The 26396-nt window shown below is 45.0% G+C and overlaps 1 protein-coding gene across 2 annotated transcripts in view; it reads right to left on the reverse strand.

Annotated features, from left to right (window-relative positions):
- Positions 1-23662, reverse strand: part of DZIP1L (DAZ interacting zinc finger protein 1 like) — a 40396-nt gene extending 16734 nt beyond the window's left edge. The window contains exons 1-10 of one of the 2 annotated variants that reach the window (XM_048864288.2): positions 23579-23662; positions 14553-15131; positions 12691-12775; positions 11182-11306; positions 8810-8971; positions 7940-8077; positions 6086-6148; positions 3858-3998; positions 2531-2561; positions 876-926 (exon numbers count right to left, since the gene is read on the reverse strand). In XM_048864288.2, coding sequence (XP_048720245.2) covers positions 876-926; positions 2531-2561; positions 3858-3998; positions 6086-6148; positions 7940-8077; positions 8810-8971; positions 11182-11306; positions 12691-12775; positions 14553-15068 — 1312 coding nt within the window. In that variant the 5' untranslated portion in view covers positions 15069-15131; positions 23579-23662. The remainder of the gene's footprint in view (positions 1-875; positions 927-2530; positions 2562-3857; positions 3999-6085; positions 6149-7939; positions 8078-8809; positions 8972-11181; positions 11307-12690; positions 12776-14552; positions 15132-23578) is intronic. The other variant, XM_075132293.1, reaches the window with a different exon arrangement.
- Between the last annotated feature and the right edge of the window lie 2734 nt (positions 23663-26396).

Raw genomic sequence — 26396 nt, forward strand, 5'->3', positions numbered from 1 at the left:
AAAACCGAATCCCGCAAAACTGAAATGCTTTGCTGAAAACTCATCAGACAACATATCCCATGATGCACCATGGTCTCCTCTTGGGATTCCCTGATGTTCCACCTCCCTCTCCAAGAGAAGATTCCATGGTGCGTCCTGGGAGATGTAGTCCAACTCAGAATCATGGGCTATAGAGAAGAACGGGAGCATGAAGCATCCAAACTACAACTCCCACGAGGCACCACAGCAGTATTTCCAAATTGAAATAGTTTGGTTTTCAGCTGATTTTTTGTTTGGTAGTTTTTTTCAATTTTTCAGCAAAAATTATTTTTGTGGGAATAAATTAAATGAAAATGTGGGGTGATTATTTTCTTTTATTTTTGTCAAAAACTTCTCCCCATTTTTGACCAGCTCACAGTACATGGCTCCATCAGGCTGGGTCGGTAAGTGATTCTTGGCTTTCCCTTCCACTTAAACTCTCCGCAGAGCTTAGGGATTGCTCCTGAAGACAGCACTACTCTTCTGAGGGAGGGGTAGAGTGCTGACATCAGGGTGGCGTTACCCTCAGGGTGCTGTTAGGTTGTACGCTGTTGAGAGCCGAGGTACAGTCAGGTTCTTTCTAACAGGGAGACAGTGTGGGCCTGAGTGCAAGAAGGGCATCCTTGCTGAAAACGTCTAATCACAAGAAGCATGCAGAAGGCTGCTTGCTGTGATGCTGTTGTAATCAAGTGACCGTGCTCTGCTCAAACTTAGGGAGAAAACATTGGGGACAGAGTACCTCACCCAAAGCCTGTTTTGTCCCGAAATTCCTCCTTTTTGCACACCCTCATCAACGTCTAAAGTCCAACACCTGCATGACACCAGGAGAGAAGGACTTTCATTTATATGATAGATACCTTCTTCAGAAGACTCCTCTAGATCTGGTACCCTGGATGTTTCCTGGGTCACTGCAGAGAAGAGAAATCCTTGATGACTCAGAGACCTACGCATGAGTGGTTACATATCCCACTGGAAGGGACCTTCTCCCCAGAAAAGGAAGACTCAATCCTCTGATGAACGCTATGAAAACAGTGGTCTTCAAAGCTAGCAACTCAACAGACTCTTAGGACCTTGTAGGATGTGAGGAGGCGAGAAAGTCTGCCCCATTCGTTTGAGTGTAACTTTGTATTCATAACAGGTGGGTGCAGAGCCTGGGCCTAAGCCAGCCCTGATTACAGGATGGGTCCCATCTGAGAGGAACTAGGTGATTACTGAATAAAAGGAGCCATGGTTAAGTGCTGACAGGGTCTGGTTGGGGGAAGAGCTGGAGGGACAGGACTGAGATGGCTCCTGCAGGGTCATAAGCAAGCAGAAAAGACCGCTCTCCAGGCAGGGAGAAACCCTGGCTAAATGCAGAACAGACTGGGAGACCTTCAAGACATGAAGTGGTCCTGAAAAACTGCAATACAGGTAGAGGATCCAACCCAGAGTTGATAGAACCCAGAGTTGAGCGTGGGGCTGGGTTCCCTCACCGGCGTAAACCCTTTACAAGGGTAGCTGAGCCCAGCAAGGGAGCAGCAGATTGAGTCAAGAAGAAGCCCCAGAGAAGGTGGAAGGATTTTTTTTGTTTCTGTTATGGACATTTTGGACCTTTTAGTTGGGCCAGTTGTGACTCTGGAAGGGGAGGCCTTAAAATCCTGACCCAACTCAACTGCCAAGTTATCCAACAAGCCACCACAGCACTGGAGTGATGGTCGGCAGGGGGTGCTGGCCCAGTGTGAGAGCTGCAATACCAAGCCAGGCCACAAGAGAGTGCCTAGTGGGGAGGGGACTGTTACAGTGATGGCAGGAATATTTAAAATCTCTTTGCTGCCAAGATTGGTTTCTGACACTTCAGGGCTCTCTGCAGCTTAGTAGCCACAGCATCTGAAGGGAAGTCCTTGCTTTGCCCCGGCACTGGCATTGTGGGAAACCTCGATCTCAATGAGAAAATCTGAGATGGAACAATTCCTTATTCTTGTGCAACTGATTTACTGGAACAAAGAATCATTTGGGAGGGGCTCTTACTTTTATTGCCAGATCTTGATTTATATCTGAATCCCTAGGGGCAAGTCTACACCTCCGCGCTACATTGGCATAGCTGCATTGCTGTAGCACATCTGGTAAAGATGCTGTATGCTGACAGGAGGGCGCTCTCCTGTCAACATAATTACTCCACTTCTGTGAGAGGCAGAAGGTATGTCGGTGGGAGAGCATCTCCTACTGACATAGCACCAGTGTGGACAGCGCTTAGGTCACTGTAACTTGCATTGCTCAAGTGTCTTTTTTACACCTCTGAGCTATGTAAGTTACATCAACTTGAGCGATGGTGTAGACCAGCCCTTAGACATGAGGGTCAGAAAACTTTAGATGCTAATCAGATATTTTCCTTGCTTGCTTGCCTGAACCAGCAAGTATGCTGTAAAGGCTGTCAAGAGAGAGATGAAGTTGTACATGCAGCTGGGTGGTGCAGTCACAGCTATGGAAATCTTATCAGTTCTCACTCTCATTAACCCAAAAGACAGAACATTACCTTCAGCTTTGCTTGCAGACAGTATCTTGATCTGCAAAGAAATTATCTATCATTATCCACGATTCAAAGACTGGTTTCTTTTGTCTGCAAAGTCTAGTAACTTTTTTATCTCTAACTGGAGTTTTCACATTTGGGCACAACCTCAAAGGGTGCACAAAATAATTCGATGTAAGGCCAAAGCATAAGCTGAGTTTATCATGCATGCAAGGGAGACATTTTTGGTGGAATTATATACCAGATGGTTCCTAGATGGATGCTTTGCCAGCAGACAAAAAGAAAAGCTTTATTTATTATATATAATTATATGTAATGCTGTCTCAGTCAAAGGTCGAGAAAAGAATAAAATAATCTCCAAGCTGCAATACTAAATGTTGTCCCGTTATTATTCTGCACATGGCTTGTGCCTGCTCGTTCCCATATGTATGTGATAATGGGGGGTGTTTGTGATTTTGTGGGACTTAGGCCATTTCTACATCACAGGCATTACAATGCCAATGTAGCATCATAGGGCAGATGCTTCCTACATCTATGGAAGGGGTTTTTCTGTCCACGCAATAAATCCATCTCCCCAAGCAGTGGTAGCTAGGTCAGCAAAACAATTCTTCCATCAATTGAGGCACATCTATACCAGGGGTTAGGTTAGCTTAGCCACAGAGCTCAGGGATGTGAATTTTTCACACCCCTGAGCGGCATAGCTAGGCTGACCTAAAGTGAAGTGTAGCCCAGGCCTGAGACCCTGATTTGACAAAGCATTTTAGCACAGGCTCCTGCTTAAATCCATCCTGAGTTAGTAAAACATTTAAGCATGTGCTTAAAGTTAAGAACGTACTTAAGTGCTTTGCTGAATCAGGGCTTACATCTTTAATTGTATCATCATTATATTTTAGCTCAAGTACCAGCACCAGTTACAGTTGGGGGCCTTGAAGGACCCTTCTCGCCTACTTATAACTGTTTGCCCTTCCCCTCCTCCCCCTCAAAACCAGTAATTTTTGAGACTGAGTAAAAAACCCCAACATTTTCCCCACTGTATATGAAAATCCTCCACTCATTTTTGGATAGCTCTAGTACTTCAGCAGTTTGTGTAGGAAGCTGAAATACCTCAGGTAAATGGTCCTTACTGAGGAGAAGTGAGTGGCTTAAAAATCATACTTCAGATGCACTCTAAAGCAAATAACTGTTACTGCCTGTGTTACTGCCTGAGCTGAAGATGCCATCTTCTGTAGCTCAAAGGCTGTGGCAGACTCGTAAACTAAGTGTGGATTAGCCTCTGGAGTGGGACAGAGAGCCATGTTGTGTTCACAGGCCCACAAGAACATGGCAAGCTTACTGTTTTCTCCTGCAACCTGATAACCTTGGTCTGCTCTTTGAGCCGAGCATTGAGCGAGCCCATTTGCTGTTGGAAGCAGTCAGCAGCTATCCGTTGTTCCTGAGACAGGGAGGCCCGGAGTCTCTCATTTTCACTCTTCAACTGAGAGAGACAAGGAAGGTAATTATGAGACCTGGATGTGACGAGTATAAAATATGGTGAAAATACCATTTTGCCCGTTAGCTCAGATTGCTCTCCTGGCCAAGGTTAAGTGGGGCAGCTCCTGGATTTTCACTTTGCCTTGAGATTTTATTTTGCTTTAAGATCCAGTGGCATATTTATAAACTTCTGCTGCTCTCTTTTCCTGCTTGATCATAGATTCAAATCAAGACTAAATAGAGAGAGAAGAAATGGAAAATGCAGCTTCATTGAAATCAAAACATTTAATGGGAAAGTATCATTTTGACTAAGTTTTTGATGGGAAAATTTCATAACTAATCATTTGACTTTTTTGTTTCATTTGATGATGTTTCCATAAGGTAAAATATTTCACTATATTATTGAAACATAATGATATAAAATATTAACTACACTATAGATTTGACTTTATAATTTTGATTCAATTTGTCTATATTACTTTAAAATTAACATATATGTATCAATAGTATTAAATATATCATTGAAATTAATATGTATCATTTTGATTTTTGTTTCAATTATATTAAAGTTGAATCTGTATTAGTTAATATTTTATCATGTTTCAATATTATTGAAATGAAACATTTCAATGGTCACAAATTTTAATTTCACAAGAAATTTCAAAAGTGTCAGAATTTCCCACAAAATGGAAATTCTATTTTCCAACCAGCTCTAGTAACAAGTGACCCACAGCTGCTGCTGTCTGATGGTGCTCAGTGTCCCCTGTGAAATGGCAGCGGATGGTCACTTTCCACTTGTGGAAGCACACATGGCTGTGTCATAAAGCCACTGTGACAACTGATGGCACTGTGGGAATCTTCCCATTGAATCATAGAATATCAGGGTTAGAAAGGACCTCAGGAGATCATCTAGTCCAACACCCTGCTTAAAGCAGGACCAATCCCCAATTAAATCACCCAACAGATTTTTGCCCCATATCCCTAAATGGCCCCCTCAAGGATTGAACTCACAAGCCTGGGTTTAGCAGGCCAATGCTCAAACCATTGAGCTATCCCCCCGAAGTAGGACTTGAACTTGTGGTCATCTGGCTCCCAGCCCGGTGGTTATCCCTTTAAGCCAAAGATTATTTGACTTTAATTAGAGTCACATTGGGCCCTTATATTTCAAGCTACATTTTTGTTTACCCTAATCAATCCATGACCAGCTCTGTAAAGTGTTTCTTCTCTATTGTACGGGTGCCAACAACTGTATTTCAAAAATAAGGGATGGTTTTCTTAGTATCCCTGCCCACCATCCTCCTCCTGATATTATGACTATTATTTTATTTATTAAATAATCACCTACATGCACCAGGGCTATTTCTTGCAGCTTTTTGCAGTACTCAGTAATTCCCAATCATGTTGCACAGAGATGAAAAAATAAGGGAAGTCCCTTGTAATAACGGGCTGTTGGCAACCCTACTGCAACTCCTCACTGTAAAACCCCTTGAGCTATTTTGTAAGAAAGCTACTATTGAAAAAGACCATAAGAACAGCCATACTGGGTCTGACCAACGGTCCGTCTAGACCAGTACTGTATCTTCCAACTGGCCAGTGCCTGATGATTCAGAGGGAGTGAACTGAAGAGGGCAATTTTGAGTGATCCATCCCATCATCCAATCCCAGTTTCTGGGGGTTGGAGATTTTAGGGACATATGGAGCATACTAGCCATTTTGGCTAACAGCCATTGACTGTCCACTCTATGAACTAATCTAATTCTTTGTTGAGCCCACTTACACTTTTGGCCTTCACAACATCCCATGGCAAAGAAAAATAGTTACTATTCAACCTTTGCACTACATTGCCGGGCAACCTTCCTTGTTTCTAGTGGATGGGCCGAATTCTGCTGAGGGAGCTCTGTGCAGCTGATGTGGTCTAATAGTGCAGATGTTTCAAACTGAGGCAGAAAAAACCTTCTGCAAATGTGTCTGTGAGATGTGAGTCCAGGTGGTGCAAGCAGGATCTTACTGTGTGCCTCAGGAGCTCATGACTGATGTGCTACCCATGGGAGAACTCTCAGTCATCACTTTTAGCTTCCGTCTGGTATTTACCTCTTCCTTTTCCACCTGGTGCTCCTTCTGAAGCTCCTTCAGCTTCTTCTTCCATTCTGTTTTCTGACAAATCAAAAATACCTTTGTTTTTTCTTCGCATTCAGTTTGCCATGAGTGTGCCATTATTCACCATTACTGTGATCCAAAGTTTCAGAGGTTAAGGCTGGTGCAGAGGAGCACCTCCCAATGTTTCCATTCTCCAAGTGAACTAGCTTTCTCTGGCTTGACCTTTGGACCTCATAAGGCTGTTTCAGGGCAGCCTTAAACCTGGTATAGGGCTCTTCCTCCAACCCCACTCTGGCATAGAGGCCAGTATTCTTGTGCTCTTGTAATCTGCCATTATTTGTTAGTCAATGCATATAGGTTATTTTTTACACACTCACCCATACACCACATTAATAGTATTATGTGCAGGGTATAGATTGTTAAATTGTACTATGCTTATTCTTGCTCACTTATGCTAAGTCATATATCCCATGATGCCCTGGGACAAATATAGTTCAGTACTTGTCTTAAGGAAATTTAAAAACTGTCAAAAGTTAGCTGGACGAGTGTTATGAAACAAAGGTACAAGAAAATAATGTAAGATGTATGAATGCATTGTAGTAGGGAGTATCTTTCTGCCCCTTAACATTTGGAATGTAATAGTCAAATGACAGATGGAAAAGTACAGTGAGGCACCAAAGACAATGCTGGCTAGTTAAACTTTAAGTGATCTGAATATTGCTTTGTAACGTGTGAACAGCCATGCTATAAAAGATGGCTAGTTTAAGGAGGCATTGGGGAAGCACACCTTCTGTGTAAGGTGAATCTGCTGTGAGAATTTGCTCCCTGGAAGAATGGCATGTATTTCTCATTTTCGTATTCTACTGCTTTGTCTTTAGACAACAAATTTGGTTATTTGGTCTCTTGAACGTTTTAAAGAATGAGCCATGCGTGTAGTCAAACAATTGTAGTCAAATATATTGTAATAGCTGTTGGGAGCGACTGGCAGCCCACTCTATTTACAGCTTCACTAACTGGAAGGCTGGTGAACAACCCCATAACTTAGCAGAGGGGACAGGAGGCTGGAGAGTGAAGGTTCTATATTTCAGCTGGCCCATGACTGTGTCTAAAATAAAAAGCATGGTCAACCATGCAATGCATGCCTATGGCTTTTGCCTCTTGGGAATGTCTGCTCAAGCTGTCTTCTACCAAGGTTAACCTTGCCATAGACACAAGCATCGAGCAGAAAAGAGAGCAATGGGTCCATTTAATCAGAGAGCTTGTTTGGTCAGATAGTCCAAATCCTCACTTTGAACAGATGGAGCCTTTGTCCAGTGGAATCTCATCTGCAGAAAGAATGGACCATTCCACTGTGCATGTACCGTGGGTAGAGAGCAAGAACTATGTCTTAAAATTTCACCTCATAGGCAAAAAGGAATTGCCAGATCGGATCAGACCAGGGCTCTATCTACTCCAATACCTGTCACCAAGTTGCTTCACCTTGCAAGGGATGGTTATGACTTAAACTGCCACCAAGGAAAGTTTCTTGCCCCCATGAATTAGAGGTCAGTTATGTACTAGAGCATGAGGGCTCATAACCCTTCTGCAGAGCTGTGCATGTTGGAAAACACACGCAAGCCACGATTCAGAAAAGCACCTGGGATTATGAACATGCTAAAAATTAAGCATATGCCCAGTGCTATCCTGAATGTGAGCCCTAGTGTGCCATGAAGTTCCATGCAAGGGACATTACTGGATTTCCCTTGCCCTGTGCTATATTGCGCAGTCATGGGAGAGGTTCCCCACAGCTGGCTGATGGGAAACTGATCAGAACCAAATGGGCTGCTGCAGCTGGAGGCACTGCCTCACCTGTAATTCGATCTTCTCCCTCATGCCCTGGAGCTCTCTCTGAGTCAGTGCCCACTGCTGCTTGTCATCAGAGTCCTCATCCCGCAGGACCCCCAGATTGGATGCCACCAGGTTTTTGGCCTGCAGCTCCTGCAGTTTCTGGAGAGGATGGAAGGAGATATTTCTGCTTACGTCAGATACCAGCTAGCAATGGTACCTGATGGGGAAGTGACTCGAGCACTGATACCTGCGACTCACTTATCAAAATGTTGCATTGCCTGTCAGATGGGAGTGTCTGACCTTAGAATATTGTTTTCCTTTAGGTGAGACTTACCATAAAAATAACAATGCAACTGAACTACACACAGGCAATCCTGGCTTGATATTGTACATGACATGGCAGGGCGTGGTAGGAAGTTTCCTTGAACAGGTCAATATTTCCCCCCATTCTGAGAGAGACCCATGTGTTGCCAAACTGGGGTGCAATGGGGCATATTAAAACGCCAGGGCTACTGCAGGGCTGGAATACACAAGTCACCGAGCTCTGGAATCCCACTGACTCCACTGAGCTTGTTCAGCACCCCTTGAGGTCTCTTTTCTGTGCTGTGATTCGTTTGGGTTCCCAGCACTATTTTAAGCCAGTTTGTTTGCTTCCTAGTTCCACTGACATTTCCTTGTGTGACACTCCTTCACTTTCCGCATTGGTATAAAGGGGAGCTACACTTACCAGCCTGTGGATGAAAAACATCCTTGCCAACCTTTGATATTTTGTTCTGATCTGACGGCATTAGAGAGAAAAAGCAACGGGATTTATTGAGCCAACACACATGCCAGGGGACAAGCTGAGTATCTGTTTCAACAGAAGAACATTAACCCTCACATTTCACTCACCCCTTCCAAGGCAGAGTTCTTGCTGGCAATGTCCTTGAATTCTGTCAGGAACAACTGCCGCAGGCCGTCCATTTCCTCCTGAAACTTTGTCCTCTCCTCCTCTTTCCATCTCTCAAATCCCCTTCTTCCCTCCTCTTCTCTCTGGCGAACTATCTCTGCTTCCTGCCAAGGAAACATAAACTCCAAGCTGGAGCTGAGAGGAAAACAGAGGATTTCTAATGATTCAGACCCCCCATCTTCTGCCCCCCCCCCAGTGAAATAAGCTCTGACAATCTGACTTCACAGATCAGTCAGCTTCTCTGAGCTTAGGTTGTATCTGCACCCAAATTTTGTTTTGATTTAACAATATCAGTATATCTGAAGTGGCACCTCCCCACTCAAGCGTGGACGTAGTTATATTGGTATAAAGGTGCTTATTCCTATTAGGTATCCTGGTATGAGGCATAGTTATATCAGTATAACTACAGCCATACTAGCGCTTCTACCAGTATAACTATTTCAACATAAAATCACCACCCCAATTGACAAGAGTATGTAATTATAGAATCGAAGAAGTTTAGGACGGGAAGGGACCTCGAGAGGTCATCTAAATCACTCCTCTGCACACAGGGCAGAACTACGTATTATCTAGACCACTCCTGACAGGTGTTTGTCTAACCTGCTCTTAAAAATCTCAAATGACGAAGATTCCACAGCCTCCGTAGGCAATTTATTCCAGTGCTTAATCACCCTGACAGTTCGGAAGTTTTTCCTCAGAAACCACCCTTGCTGCAATTTAAGCCCATTGCTTCTTGTCCAGTCCTCAGTAGTTAAGGAGAAACAATTTTTCTCCTTCCTCCTTGCAACAACCTTTTATGTACTTAAAAACTGTAATGTCCCCTATCAGTTTTCTCCAGACTAAACAAAGCCAATTTTTTCAATCTTTTCTCATAGGTCATGTTTTCTAGGCCTTTAATAGTTTTCGTGGCTCTTCTCTGGACTTCCTCCTATCTGTCCACATCTTTCCTGAAATGTGGCGCCCAGAACTGGACACAATACTCCAGCTGAGGCCTAATCAGCATGAAGTAGAGTGGAAGAATTACTTCTCATATCTTGCTTACAACACTCCTGCTAATACATCCCAGAATGATGTTTGGGTTTTTTTGCAACAGTATTATACTGTTGACTCATATTTAACTTGTGATCCACTGTGACCCCCAGATCCCTTTCCGCAGTACGGCTTCCTAGGCAGTCATTTTGTTTTGTATATGTTCAACTGATTGTTTCGTCCTAAGTGGAGTACTTTGCATTTGTCCTTATTGAATTTCATCTTGTTTACTTCATTTCTCCAGTTTGTCCAGATCATATTGAATTTTAATCCTATCCTCCAAAGCACTTGCAACTCCTTCCAGCTTGGTATCGTCCACAAACTTTATAAGTGTACTCTCTGTGCCATTATCTAAATCATTGATTAAGATATTGAACAGAATGGGACCCAGAACTGATCCCTGCAGGACCCCACTTGTTATGCCTTTCCTGATTGACTTTGAACGACTGATAACTACTCTCTGAGAATGGTTTTCCAACCAGTTATGCACCCACCATACAGTAGCTCCATCTAGGTTGCATTTCGCTAGTTTGTTTATGAGAACAGTGTGAATTACCCAGAATTCCAAGTGGGCTTGTACAGCCCAGGTTGCCACAGCGTCACTGCTCTGGTACTCTAGCTAGCTAGATGAGAACTAGCTCAGATATGTCTAAAACTGGCTGCAGCCACACCCTGTGATTGCAATGTAGACATACCCTTAGTTACACCACTGCAAAAAACATGTGTAGAGCCGGCTTTGGGCTAAAGTCAGGTCTACGGTGGAAACGTTTGTTGGTATAATAATGTGAGTCAGGGCTACGACTCTATGACATTTTGATAGTGGCAAAAGCCCTAGTATAGTTGTAGTTATACTAGCAAAAGGGCCATTTGTCAGCATGGCTCATTCAGTTTCGGGGACTAGTATAAGCGATACCAGCAAAAGCACTCTTTGGCGCTAATAGGTGCATCTCCAGTAGGAGGGTTTGCTGGTATAGCACTGATTGTATATACCTGTATAGTGACACCAGCAAACCTTTTCTAGCGTAGACTAGGCCTAGAAAGTTTGAAAGTTTGTTTGTTTTTAAAGGAATGTTACTTTTAGGACATATCCAAAATTTTGTTACTGTCAAGCAGTTTTGCCTTTCACTGCAGATTTTCTGTGAAAAATTTCAAAAGAAATTAGAATTTTCCTTGATGTTGGAAAATGTTCGCTGAGTTTTTCATTTTGTTTCAGGTCAAAATAAAATAAATGTTCCCCCTTCCTCCGTTTCCCCCCAAATCCTTGGAAATGCACTTGTTTTCATACCTGAACCCTGCACTGAGTCTCAGCCTCTCTCTCAATTTCCAGCTGCATATGGGTCTCTTTCAGCTTCATTCTTAGTTCTTGAATCTCGTCCTCCATTTGCTCCACCTGCTTCTTCTTCTGTCTCTCTGTGAAGGCCATTCAAACCGAGGAACCATAAGTGACAGCCTGAATTGCCAGAAGCTTCTGCTGTGACTTATCTGGGATGTTTAGGACCTGATCCTGCTTTCATTAAAGCCAGAGGCAAAACTCTCGTTGACCTTAAAGCTTCAGGATCAGCCCTTGAGTCATTTGCCCCAGAAAAGGGGCTCAATTTTCCATGAAAAATATTTGCAAAACGTGGCACATGTTCAAATTTGTAACAAAATTAAAAATGCCAAGCCATTTTTTGCTTTTCACTGCACGTTTTTTTGAACAGCTGTTGCCATTTTAAAATAAGATACTTGGGCAAATGACTTAAGGATGGGACACATGAAGATATATGTATAACACCACTGCCCTCTGCTGGACAGAATGCATATCACAGCAGCTGCAGAGCCCTCCTTGAGTTGAGCTCAGCTTGCATTTTTTGTACCCAGCCTTGTGATTTCTTTCCTCCAGGCAACCTGTTTGTGGGTAGTGGAACAGGTGACTATGGTGTCTGTGTGGCTCCAGTTCTGAATTATCTTATCTGCCAAGTTGAAGCATCGGAATTCTGGTCTTGATAAGTGACTAAATAGATCCATAGATAGCAAAGTGCTTTACAAAGGAGATCAGTAGCATCATCTCTATTTTACAGATGGGGAAACTGAGGCACAGAAGGGGAAGTGACTTGCCCAGCGTCACCCAGCAGGCCAGTGGCAGCACCAGGCTTAGAATCAAGATCTCCTGAGTTCCAGTCCATTGCTCTAGCCACTAGGCCACTCTGACTTTCCTTTTTTTTTTGAATAAAGGAGACATCTATATGTTTTCAAATGTGTTGTTTCTCATTTTAGATGTAAATGCTTCATTACTGATTTGGGATCTTCAGCAGTGCAGATGGGCGCCTAAGGTTAGTCATGTAGATCTATTTCTATGAACCTAAATTGATTTTCAGAGATGCTGAGTATCATAGTTATTGGGCTCACTGTACTTACACAGCCCCTGGTCTCTCTGCCAGCACCCACTCTAAGTCCCAGCCCTGGGTCTGTCACCTCTTTTGAGGGGTGCGAAGATACATTTTTCCCACTCTCAGACTGGATGCTGGGTGACAATGCACTGCGATCACCTTAGCAGCTTGGACTTGGACTCAGACCCTGCAGTGCTGCTCCCATTAGGGCCTTGACAGAGGAAATTAGTGACCCAGCAGCTTCCTTAAAGGAAAGTATGATATACTTAGAACACAAGTATTTCAGAAAAAGCCAGTCTTAAAAACAATAAAGTGTGTTGCATGCCCATGTCGTTCCTCTCCAAGGCTTGCCATCCCCTGCGGCTAGGAGGCCTAAAACCCTTCCAAAAAGAAGCCAAAGGAGAAAAGCTCAGCCCCATACTCACCAGCTTCGCTGGCCTCAGTGTGTCTACGCTGAACGTGGGCTTGGAGGTAGGAGTAGTTCATGAAGGCCTTGTCACACAGCTGACACTGGGCATTAGAAAAAGCGAATGAGTGAAAGGGGTCAGATTACCAGAGTGCCACGCTCTCCCCATCCCATCCTATCTTCCCACCCCAAACAAAAAGACTTCATTCTGTTACTTGAAAGCAGAGTTCCCAACATACTTGGGACCTGTGTCAGAACCTTATCACAGCATGATTATCAGGAGTATCTTTACTCTGAGGCCAAAAGAGAACCTCTTGTAGGGGTGGAGAAGAAGAGACAATCCAAGAAGATGATTCAGAGACCGCTCAGGCTTGCAGGGAAAACTTTGGGCAAGAGATGACCAAAACAAGTCAATACTAGCCACAGGGTGATGAAGGACAAAAAGAAGGGCTTTTATAAAGATATTCAGGAGGAAAGAAATACTAGGGAGAAAGAAGGCTCATTAACAAACGAGGAGGAGGATATATTAATGATTCAAAAATGGCTGAAGTACTGCAATTAAAAAAAAATTGGTCTTCAACTTGAAAAAGATGGAAGTGAAGCTGGAGCCATTAATAAAGAAGGAAGAGCTGCAGCTAAGAGACGGTTTGGAATAGATGAATATAAATTCAATGGCTTGTAGGACATTCCCAAGTAAGGGAATTGGATGACCGATGTGATGATTTATTGGCAATCACTGGTTTTTAATAATTAATAATTGTACCCTGGGTAGGTACAATAAGACTGGAGGAAAGAAATGTGCTACCGGTTTCCAAAGAAAAAGTGATCCTAGATTTCCTGTCATATATCTATCATAGGTATTTATATGGCCCCCAGGACTGTAGAATCTGAGGACCTCAGCTTGGATCCACAAAGGGCCTTTGGCATTGCAACCCCTAATTTTTAGGTGCCTAGCAAATCACAAGAACACACTGGGATCCACAGAGCCTGAGTGAGGCACCTAAGCTCCTTACACAAGGCATGGGGAGAGAGAGGCACCTAAGAATGGGATCCACAAAGCCAGCACGCTAGGCAGGGAGCTAAGATAGCCAATGGGAGATGCTAAGGAGAAGGGTGTGCCCTAAGCCACGCCCCGTCCTGGAGTTAGGCACCTAAGTCTGGGCTGCAGGGAGGCCCGTTGCCTGGAGCTGGGCATCTTAGGTACCTCCCTCACTCCACACAAAACAGCCTGGGGGGAGAGGGAAGAAGGAGGATCTCCTCCCTTACATTTTTTAGCCCAGTAGTTAGAGCCCTTCCCCCAGATGTGGGAGATCCCAGCTCAGCTGCCTGGGGGGAGAAGGGGTTTGACCAGGCATCTGCCACCTCTCAGGGGACTGCTCCAACTGCTGGGCTAGAGAGTGATTCTCACTGGCTCTGACCCAACTGACATTTGATGAAAGAGGAATGGCTTCAACAGGAGAGACTGAGGGAGACCCACCTCAGAATGTCCCATAGCCCAGTGGTTCAGGGAGCTCACCTGAGACGTGGGAGATCCCTGGTCAAATCCCTTCTCCTCAGTAGGCAGAGGGGGGACTTGATCAGGGTTTCCCACATCCTGAGCCACCAGGGCCATGATCCAGCCAAGCATTTAAGCACACACTTACCTGGAAGAAGAGCGGTAGTCAATGGAACTCTTCACAAGGTTCCAGTTCAGATTGGCTGGATCAGGGCTGAACAGGGAAGTTTTCTGTCTAGTGCCTGGTCTAGGTCACGCTTACCTAGTGCTGCTGGGGACTGAATTGCCATTGCCTCTGAGGTCAGTGATGAAAAGGCTCCTTCCTCTCATACCTCCAGGACAATCAAGGCTGGGAGGTTATTTTTGTTCTCTGCCCCAGAGCTCACCTTGTGGTAGTTATTGGTCCCAGCCTGCAAGAGGAGCTGTTGGGTGGCAATCATCTTCTTCCGCCTCCGGCTCTCCTCCTTCACTCCCTTCAATTCCTCCGCCTGCTTGTCCAGCTCCTGCTTGGTGCGCTTCAGCTCCTCCAGGGTAGCCTGCAGCTGCTCCTCCTGCAGCGCCAGGCTGGCAGTCAGGTACTCCTGCGAGTGCAGCAGGTACTCGATGGTCAGCTGTGCCATCTTAAGGACCTTTAAGAGAACCGGGTCTGTGGGCTGCTGGCAGTGTGGACACTTCTCCGAGTCCAGGTTACAGAAGGTGACGCTGACAATGTTCTCTTGGAGCGTGGTCACGTCCAGCTCCCGAGCCACCCGCTCTACGTCTATGGCACTGAACCGCCTCCAGTCAACGCTGTCTCGACGGGCCTGGAATTTGAAGGAGGGAATTCCACCTGGATTGGTCAGCATGTTCCCAAAGACAACGCCACTAGCTGGGTAGCTCATGGAGGCGGTGTGCCCTGGCATACCCAGCCACTTAGTTTTGAAGACAGGCCAATGCAATGGGTAGTATGTATTTTGGGAGAAAGGCTGGAAAATAAGGAAAAAAGGCTGGTAAGTATGTTTATTGTTTTTCACACACACAGATCTGCACTGAGCATGCACATCTACTGTGTGCATACACAAAGCTACCTTTCACCTGCATACATTCAAATCTCTGTGATCCTACGGCTGGCCGCAACATTTTGTCAAAACATTTTTCAAAACAAAGAAATGGCTTTTTGAATTTTCGCAAGAAAGTTTCTGCTTTTGTTGGAATATTTTGGATTTTTGTCAAAAAAAAAAATCAACCAGTCCCTCCAATAGTTCGTTTTTATTTAATTTATTTATTTTTAATGAAAATCAAATTATTTTGAGGAAAATTTTCTTCAATTTTTTTTGGTAATTAAAATACATTTTTACCTACTATGTATAGAACTCACCCATACACTGAAGATGCACGTACCCATAGTTTTTGCATATACATGTATGCCTATACAAAGTCAGTGCAAACTGCTGTGCTCAACCCTTTTGAAAATCAGAGAACTTATTCAGGTGCCTAAATGTATATTTAGGAGCCAATTTCAGAAAGTCACTTTTTAATATAGTGGCCTTAGCACTCACAATGGTATGCATACACATACCTACATTGTACAAATACATATCTATGTTCATACAAACACCTCTATACAGCACACCTATACTTAAAGGCTGCATACACACCTAAAACATATGCATGCACCCATTGTGTATGAATCCCAATAACACATGGCTGTAGCTCAGTGGTTCTCAAACTAGGGCCGCTGCTTGTTCAGGGAACATGCATCCGATGAAGTGAGCTGTAGCTCATGAAAGCTTATGCTCAAATAAACTGGTTAGTTTCTAAGGTGCCACAAGTACTCCTTTTCTTTTTGCGAATACAGACTAACACGGCTGTTACTCTGAAACCCATCCTTTTTGAGTTACAACTGTTTAAATGTTCTGTCTCTCTCTCACACACACATATACACACACACAGTTCTTCACGGTAGCACACAGTTCTGACTGCTTTCAAACACCACGTGTTAACCAGATACATTGCCTGTATTGCAGCATTTTTTATTTGTGCCATCCACAGGCCAAAACCACTTTTTTGTGTGACCTAGCTCTGACTTAAATCTAAGTTATTCCATGACACAGTGTTTGGTCATTTTGTGTCCTAAAATATAGACCTACATATTAGAGCAGCTAGATAACCAGGCTTAAAAGATATTTTAAAAATCTGTAAACCTCTATATATAGTTTCAAGGAATCTTTCTCATTAGCCTTGGTAGCTGGAAATTCTGCTGGGGGTTAATATCCACAAACTGTAAAATGTAACAAGTATTTAACTGTTAAAATCAGGACATCAGTTACAGGATTCTAAAATTCTGCTCTCAGTGTTTACAATCATCCTGAATGGGATGGGATACCCGCTGTTCTATTCCTACAGAGAAGTTATTTAGAAAAATTGCCATTTATAAAATGTTACATACCATATTTTCAGATCAACTCTGAACACCAAGAAGACTGACAACAGAGAGTTGTGTAGAGCAACAGTGTGTTACTAGGTGTGTCATGTGCAATAGTAACAAGATGCCTAAGGGCAGACTATTGTAGACTTATACTGCCATCAGCCTGAGATCTCTAGGCGGTTAAAATAAACATGCGTTCATTGTCTGAAATTGTTTGAGGGAGCAGGGTGTGTGTGTCTGAAGCAAGTCATTAAGAGGGCCAGGAAATGGAGTGAGAATTTATGCAGATCTGGGTACATTTCATGAATGCAGAGCTCTATCAGATTTTTCTGAGCTTCTGTCCAGGCTGAACTCCCAAAGGAAGATAAGGCAGCACTTGTTCACAGGCTGTAGCACACTTAAATAGAGACTCATGGACCACATCCTCAGTTGGTGTAACTCAACATAGGTTCATTGACTTCAAAGGTGAGGATTTACACCAGGGGAGAATCCGTCCCATATGTTTCTCCTGAGTTGTGTCCAAGGGGGTAAAATGGAGTGACACATGGCAACAAGTTTCAGAGTAACAGCCGTGTTAGTCTGTATTCGCAAAAAGAAAAGGAGTACTTGTGGCACCTTAGAGACTAACCAATTTATTTGAGCATAAGCTTTCGTGAGCTACAGCTCACTTCATCGGATGCATACTGTGGAAAGTGTAGAAGATCTTTTTATATACACACAAAGCTGGAAATGGCCCAACTTGATTATCATACACATTGTAAGGAGCTCATTAAGCTCATAATTAAGCTCATGCTCAAATAAATTGGTTAGTCTCTAAGGTGCCACAAGTACTCCTTTTCTTTTTGCGAATACAGACTAACACGGCTGTTCCTCTGAAACCTGTCATTGTAAGGAGAGTGATTACTTTAGATAAGCTATTACCAGCAGGAGAGTGGGGTGGGAGGAGGTATTTGTTCATGCTTTGTGTATGTATAAAAAGATCTTCTACACTTTCCACAGTATGCATCCAATGAAGTGAGCTGTAGCTCACGAAAGCTTATGCTCAAATAAATTGGTTAGTCTCTAAGGTGCCACATGGCAACAAGGAGAGGGAGAGTCACAAACAGCCAGGCTGAGAGGACTCGGCCAGAGTTCCCCCCACCCAGAACCACCCGAAGCCTAATCTATCTATCCTAGGTGTGCATGTCCTGAGCCTGAGCTTGAGCCTGATCTCACCAACACCTATTTAACACAGGAGAAACCACATGGACTTCAATGGAGTTGCCCCTCATTTGCAATGGTGTCAGCAGGAGGAGAATTGGGCTGGCTGTGACTAACACTGAAACACTTGTCCTGCATCCAAGGAAGACAGGAAATGGTGAATTTGCAAATCAGCTACCTGCGGGCATTTGTCACAGTTGTATCTCCCCAGTAGTTCTCCAAGAGGGACAGTGTGCACCTGGGCAACATACTTCTGTCTACAATTGAATTTTTTGACCAAAAAATGGGATAGGCTTGTTTCCTGCTTCATAGATTTTTTGGAAGTGAATAAAAACCCTTTAAAAGCCCATCCTGCACAACCTGACTTTATCACTCATTGGGATAGAGATGGCAAGTAGGGTTGCCAGGCATCTGGTTTTCGACCGCAACGCCCAGTCAAAAAGGAACCCTGGCAGCTCTGGGAAAGCACTGCTGACCGGGCCATTAAAAGTCCAGTTGGCAGGGGCCCGGGGTTAAGGCTGGCTCTGTGCCTGCCCTGGCTCTGTGCAGCTCCTGGAAGCGGACAGCATGTCTGCCTCCTAGGCGCAGGGGTGATTGGGGGGCTCTGCGTGCTGCCTCTGCCCCCAGCGCCAACTCTGCAGTTCCCATTGGCCAGGAACAGTGGCCAACGGGAGCTGCAGGGGCAGCGGGTACAGGCAGCATGCATTGCGCAGAGCCGACTGGCCACGCCTCCGCCAAAGGGCTGGACATGCCAGGCGCTTCCAGGAACAGTGCGGAGCCAGAGCAGGCAGGGGCCTGCCTTAGCCCTGCTGCACCGCCGACTGGGAGCCCCCTGAGATAAGCGCTGCCCGGCCAGAGCCTGCACCCTGAACCCCCTGCCCCAGGTCAGAACCCCCTCCCGCATCCTAACTCCCTCCCAGAGTCCACACCCCAACCCCTTGCCCCAGCTCTGAGCGTGCGCCTGTACTACAAACCCCTTGGCCGCAGCCCAGAGCCCCCTCCTGCACCTCAAACCCTTCATCCCCAGCCCCACCCGAGAGCCCGCACCCCCAGCCGGAGCCCTCACCCACTCCCACCCCCAATGCCCTGCCCCAGCCCAGTGAAAGTGAGTGAGGGTGAGGGAGAGCAAGCGACAGAGGGAGGGGGGCCTCAGAGAAAGGGCAGGGCAGGGTAGGGCCTTGGGAAAGGGGCAGGGCAAGGGTGTTCAGTTTTTTGCAATTAGAAAGTTGGCAACCCTAATGGTAAGGCTACCATGACTAATACCCGGATGCACCATATTTCTTGCCTGCAGAAGTAATGATTGCTATTCATTGTTTATTTAGGATTTGCACTGTGGTAGTGTCTAGAGGCCCCAGTTGAGATCAGAACTCCAATGTGCCAGGCGCTGTGAAAAAACAGGCACAAACCCCAGCCCTGGCTCATAACAGTTAATCGCAGCCAGATGCATGCAAGCTGAGATTAACCCAGCCAACTCCTGTCAGTTTTCTGTGTCCTGCTATTTCACTGTTGCTGTGACAAACAAAGGGGACCCCTGAGAGTGGGACTGTCATGCAATGTGATATTCAATATGATCAGGGGACGGGAATGCTGAGCAGCGCTCTGTGAAATGGAAACCTGCAGGGATCGCTTCTAGCCTTGGGTTATCAGCTCCTGTTGTTATGGTTACCTAGGTAATAACAGTGTCGAAAGCGCACTGTACTGTTTATATATAGCAAAAGTAACTGCAGGGCTGCTGCAGAAATACAGAATTATAGAGAACACAATGTTCTAGTATATTACATATATTTATAGTATTTTAGAGAGCGTGAATGAGAGAGAGTATAGTCCTGCTGGGTGAGGAGATGGGGAATCAGTCACTTCAGGGCATAAACTGATCACTGTATGGGTCAAAAGATATATAGTAGTGTACAACTGGCTCCTTATGGGAGCTTTTGCCTTCTTCTGAAGCATCATGTGCTGCCTTAGCCACTCCTGAAGGCAGGGTCTCACACTAGATTGATCGATGAACTGGTTTTTTGTATGAGAAATCCTATGTTCCTCCCATTGCAGTCAAAGGGGATAACAGGGGTATTCTCTTCCATGAGGGAAACCAGCCCATGGAATATGAAATCTTCCCAAACCCGGGGTGGGACAAGAGAGGTAGGGAAAAAGGAGAAAAGACCTGGGTGCTTATCTCTAACCATCCAGAATTTCTGTTTTGCCGTTTGCTTTTTAAAAAACCTGGGAAATTCCACACACAAACCCAACATGAAAAGAACATTACTGAGTTTTCAAAGGCAAGCACTCAAAAGCTAAGAATTGCCAGAATTGAGGTTGTCTTTACAATCTTCATTTAGCTCTTCTTGAGCACTATGGTATGGTCTTTAATCACATGATCATATACTAATACAGACACAGACAACATTAATGCTGGCATTTCCTGACTTTTGCATGTTCAACTTTGCAACCTAAATAGTATTTTTAACATAGGTTTTTGTGTGTAATGTGTAACTAGATCTTGTGTATTGTGTGTAATTGATCAGTAGAGTTATCTGAAGCCCACCATGCCTTTGTTGTTTCTATGTAGTATTTCTGTTGTGTAAAATGCAAAAAACACAACAATCTCTTTTTGCATTGAGGGAGTGGTGCTGATTTACATCAGCTGAGGATCTGGCCCTATAAATTCAGTTTGCCTCTGTTCCAGGACTTCCTCTGCCATTACACGACTGGAGGGACCCAGTTGTTTAGCTCAGCACATATAACTAAGGAGAATGTTTCCCCCAACTCCTCTGGAAGCCCGCCCATCTCTGTAACACAGACAAAAAGAGGCATCTAGGGCTGAATCCAAATTCAATAAATTTGGCTCCCCATCCAACTTTGTAGCCAGCAAGACAGTCTGAATGAATGTCTCCAGGTTGCCTCAGCCCTGGTACACTTCCTGTGTATTGTCAGAGCACTAATTAGAATCCACTAATGAGCTGCTCCATAACACTGGAGGCAGGTGTTGTTGTGCAATCTCATTAATATTCATGGTCTCCTTGCCCTCCTAGGGAATGGTGTTTAACCTGATTTTCATCATGAACTTGGTGCCTGGCAATACAGCTCTAAGCATGCTGTTGCTTACCGTAAGTGTGTGTCGGGGTGACGGTGAACTGTTTGCCTTTGCCGTAGTTTTCCTCAGGCTCATTGATACACAGCACTGCATGGAAGGACCTTGGTGGGTGGCTTTGTTTTGTACGGTCAAACTCTATTTCCCATGGTATCAGACTGAACCAAGGGAGCCCACTGATGGCCCAACACCCCAACCCCAGGTGAGGACTCTAAATGGCAGAAGGGACAAGGCACTGCAGGGCTGTCCTCACGTAAGGAGAGCCACTCCAGCTGCTGGGGTAGGCACTGAGGCCATCAGAGCTGGGCCAGATCCTCAGCTGGTATAAATCAGCACAACTCCCTTGATTTTCAGGGCACTGTGGTGATTTGCACCAGCTGAGGATCTCTGCGTGAAATCCTTCCCCAATGAAGGCCCATGGACTACAATGGAGCCAGGACTTCACTGTGTGTCCTCAGCTGTGTCCAAGCATGTCAGAATGCTGTACGACTAACTCAGCACAGTGGTATTAACTCTCCATTGTGTAAATCTGAACCCCTCAAAAGCCCTGATCGGTTTGGCTTCCATAGCATTAAGATGGGGTTAATGTTTTGAGTTCATCCTCAAATTCCAAGGAAAAAACTGATCATAGATTAGTACAAAATGAGGCTAAGAAAAGGCCACAACTTTTAGAAATTGAATGAGGAGTTTCCTTGTGCACTTTGAGAAACCACTCCCCACCTAATCATTCTGAGAGATGAAGTAGCTGATAAATGCAGCCTCTCCAGTGTATTATTCTGAAAAGAGGCTAACTGTAAGTCTACAACTAGGTTTGGAAGGATTAGATTTTTATCGGTAAATGTCGGCAAATGTTGATTTCACTGTACACATACAAACCAACAAAAATATTTCCATAGATAATAATCAAAATATACAGGAAAGTAAAGGAAGAAAAATGCTGCTTGAGAACTTATTAGGCTCTGATTTAACACTATTTACATTGTATATTGTGATGTGATGTTTGACGGTTTGTTTTAACAATTAGAAAACTAGGGGCAGGTTATTGGAGGGGCTGAGGGCCGTCCCCCTCCTCTTACTTATTTGTATTATCAAAGCACCTGGGAAGTGCTAGGTGCTTTACAAACCCACAAGTAAAAGACAGTCCCTGCGCTAGGGAATATACAATCTAAAGATTATTTAGTTAAGGTCTGTAAAGCACTTTGAACATGCAAAGGGTGTACATCAGTGTTAATTATTATCAAGTATTATCGAGTCTTCCACCAACATTGTTTCCTACCTCTCCATTCCCATTCCCACCCCCCATCCTCCCACCCGCTATCTGAGCATTCTAGGGACATTCTGGTTATTTTGTTGGCCTTTTTTTCCCTTCTGAAAAGCACTCGAGCTGTGGGGAAGACTAAAGCACCCCATTCACACAAGAGGAGCCAGCAGCTTCTCCCCCCCACACTCCCACCCTGCTTATTTGGAAATTTGTCCCTTGGAAAAAAGTTCCCAAATGCTGGCAGCTGTATTACAGCGGAACAGCATAGGGTGGCCCTCAATTCTCAACCCTCACTCTAGGGCTACCACCTGAACAGTATTTGACCAGCCTGGCCATTTTTTTAAATAGATTTGCCAGTTGCCAGAAAAATAATTTAATCTGCTTGGTTTTTTTACGTGGGTCTAAAGATTTTCATTATTCTGCCAATACACTGGGATACATAAAAGTGTCTGTGTCCAGCTAGAGATGCTGCAGTGTTCCCACTTCCACAGTTTAAGTGATAACAGATCAAAACTGTTGAAAAGAGAGCAGCTGTCCGCCCACCAACACACAAGTGCACTGTGTGTGTGTAAGAGGGTTTGAGTCACAGGAGAGTGAGGAAACCTGTCATATTATCAGTCTTATCTACATGTATTCTATCTCTAGATACTATAAATGGGTGTTGGGGGGGGCGGTGTTGTGGAGTTGGCTTGGGGGTTGGGGTTGCAGTGGGCTTGCTTTGGAGGGTGCTGTGTTTTTTGCATTTCAAAGGTGGTGACCCCACCTCATACAGGCAAATATCCCACTGGCTTCAGAACCAGATTATAGACTTCAGGATTTGGGCCCTGGTTCAGAAACTGCTTAGCAGGCTAACAGCCCTCCCCCAGACCCGGAGTGAGTGACAGCAGAGTGCTGTCCCCTCCTTTCTTGGCAGGGTATACTTGCTCCAGACCTCCCTTCCGGGGGAAGCCACACAAAACTCTCTTTCTCCTGCATGGATGCAACAGAAACACCCTCTAACAGCTGAAGCAAGCCAGGGATTCCGTGTGCAGATCCTAGGCCTCACGGGCTGGTTGTAAAAAATCCCCACCGTCTGCAAACCTAGCACACAGCCAAGTGGAGGTGGAGTGGGATGTACCCGTGCTCGGTTAGCCTGCTAGAGACATGACACAGCAGCTAATACTTAACCAAGCGGAACCTCTGCAATACTTCCTTTTCCAAAGCATGAGTGCGAACAGAAGCTCTTTCCAACTAACACAGTGTTTCTCAGGGATCGGTCCGTGCACGGCACCAGTCCCTGAGATCTCCCTGACACAGTTTAGGAAGGCAGCAAGCTTGTCCCTGGTATCAAAAAGGCTGAGAAACGCTGGTCTGAGCCCTCCTCTGAGCTAGACTTTTTCATCCAGTATTTATTACTCGACCAGCCAGGAGAGACTGCAAATCCCAGCCCAAGGACACAAGAAAAGCAAATCCTTACCTGTCCCCAGAGAGGGAGAGTTTGGAAAGAGTCTAGAAAGGTCGCCTTGGAGTGATGAACGCAGAGGGTTAAAGTGGTTCCTAACACAGAAGGGCCATGCAAAGCTGCATGGAAAACAGGGAGGGTTTCCTGTGCTGTAACACTACACCCCTCCCTGCATCTCCCACCGGGAAATTCAAAGCCACCCAAGAAAAGCAGCTGTTAGTGCTTAGCTCAAGCAAAATCCCAGTTCCCTTCTCCCAGCATAGGGAGAAAAATACATCTCAGCCTATGCCTATGTGCTGATGAAAGCAGCCTGCCCTGCCTCCCCCTCCCCCGAGGCGGCTTCTCCAGGGAAAAACAAATGGTAAAATGCTCCCTAAAGCCAAGCTGTTGCTCTGGCAACACTTGGTTTGACTCTCCTCTACCATGTAGCCTCTTGACATTGGTGTAGCTTTAGGTACTTCAGTGCAGTTACTCCTGATTGACTGTGGTGAGTGAGAGGAGAATCAGGCCCCATGATTTAAGGGAACAGAGCTCAGGGTTCACTGTGCGTGTGGATACATGTACATACTCCTGCTAGTTAATTCTACTGTAACTTGTGCAGCATAGAAAAGGCTACAGCTTGCAGTCCACTTGTTAGCGGCTGTGTTTACAAAAGACACCATATCACAGATGGCAAACATTTGATAATGGGTTATTAAACTGCTATCCCCTGGGCTTTGGATTTCTAAACAGCCTTTCAAGCAGAGCAGAAACAGATTTGCTATTTAGACTTGTTTGAGGTCTGGGCTTGAAAGGATTTGAACTAACACTGGGAAAGACTCCAGCTTACATTTCTTTCTAAGTAAATGAAACCCTCTAATAAAAGGCCAGGAGACTAAAAGCTGGGAAGACCTTCTGCTGTTGTGGCTTGCAAATCATACCACAGGGAAGATAGGGGGAGGGTTTATTTGTACCACAGAGTGGAGGTAAACATCATGATGAATTACAAGGGGTGAGGGTGAAGGATCTTGTCATTCTTCTCCTAAGGTGTAGCTACACTGCAGCTGGAGGTGTAATTTCCGGGACAGGTGTAAGGATTTAGGGATGAGGACCCAGGTCGGCAGAGCCCGGGACACCACCACCCAGGGCCCATGCAAAGTCACAGCCAGGGAGCATGGAGGAGAGTAGGAGCTGCAGGACGTACGGCCCAAGTGACCCAGAGTGACAGTACCTTGTGGCCCTTTGATTTGCCAGGAGCCCTATTTAACCCTGGAGGGTGCCCCAGGAAGGTGACTCCTGACTGCAGCCTGGCACTATCTTTGGTCTCTGACCCTCATTGACTTTGATCCTGACTCTTATTTATTGAGCCTGGATCTAGCAATTCCTCTGACCACTGTCCCTGCTGTGTGGATCCCAGCCCAGCTGTAACTGCTTGGCCACACTGCCTGTGCCATGGTCTCTTACATTCTGTAAATATTCATGTGCTACCTCTGATTGAGCCAACATGCTAAAAACTGCCATGTAGCCACAGCCTGGCAGAGGCCAACTGCCTGCGGATGTACGAAAGTTCGTGCTTTCTCTGCCCTAATGCGTATTTAATTATTCATACAAAGTGGACCAAGCTTCATCAGGAGAGACTCTCACATCAGAATACCCCATAGTTCAGAGGCTTGGTCAGTCCCCTGAGAGGTGGGAAGCCTAGGTTACAATCCCTTCCCCTTGCCAGGCAGAGGGGGGAATTGAACTGGCATCCCCTTCACCGGGTGTGAGTTTCCCCAACCACTGGGCTAAAGGTTATATGGGAGGCCTCCTTCCCCTGCCCATTTTGTGCTGAGTTAGGAGTGCTCAGAGCACACCTACCAGACTGGGCCCTGCAGGCAGCGCATGTGAGTAGAGGCAGAAACAGGTGCCAAGGGAACTTAAATCATGAGTTCAGCACCTGCTGGGTTAGGCAGTAGCTGAATGGGGGGTTTTGTGGATTGCAGTAGTGCCTAAAACTGGGTTTTAGGTGCCTAAGTTCTGTTGGGGATCTAAGCCTTCATCTCCATGCCCGAGTTCTCCAGCTGTACAATGGGGAGAATAGTACTTCCCATCCTCACAAGTTGTTGGGAGACGAAATTCAATAATTTAAGTGAGCTGCCCAAATGCTATAAGAATGGGGCCACATAAGTACTTAGATATATTAAGAAACAATGAATAAACACAACCCCCTTTCCTCTTCAGTCCATCCCAGAAGCTTGAAGGAGGCTTGAGAGGGGAATACAAATTCAGAGCCACTGGAGTGGGTTAGATATTTTATTTATATGTGAATTTAAAATGTCACTGTCCAAAAGGTAGTGTACACCATAGCTGTTTATTTTTCCTCTCTTCTGCTTCAATGTAAATGAACACTTGGAGTGGGGAAAGTTTGAGCTATGATTATCATTATATTCATTATTACTGAACATTGATATTACAGTAGCACCAAGAGGCCTCAGCCAGTTTGGAGCTTCATTGCACAAAGTGCTGTACAACCACACAGCAAATGGCAGGGAAAAATTTCCGAAAGCATCTAAGGGGCCAGATTTTTAAAGGCATTTAGGCACCTAAAGATGCAGATAGATGCCTAATGGGATTTGCAAAAGTACTTTTCTGCATCTGTAGACACCAAATATCTTTGAAAATCTGACCCTTGGGTTCCTAGGTCGCACTAATTTTCAGTGGATACGTGGCTCCCAAAGCCAACATGACTTGAAAATGGGACTCAGGCTCCTAGATCACTTAGCTAGTTTGGAAAATTGTACCCTAAAGGACAAAACTTACCATTAGTGATGACATGATGATATTTACACCCCCACCTTCCTACACATTTGGG

This window comes from Caretta caretta, chromosome 9 (assembly GCF_965140235.1).
Source record: "Caretta caretta isolate rCarCar2 chromosome 9, rCarCar1.hap1, whole genome shotgun sequence".
Lineage (NCBI taxonomy): Eukaryota > Metazoa > Chordata > Testudines > Cheloniidae > Caretta > Caretta caretta.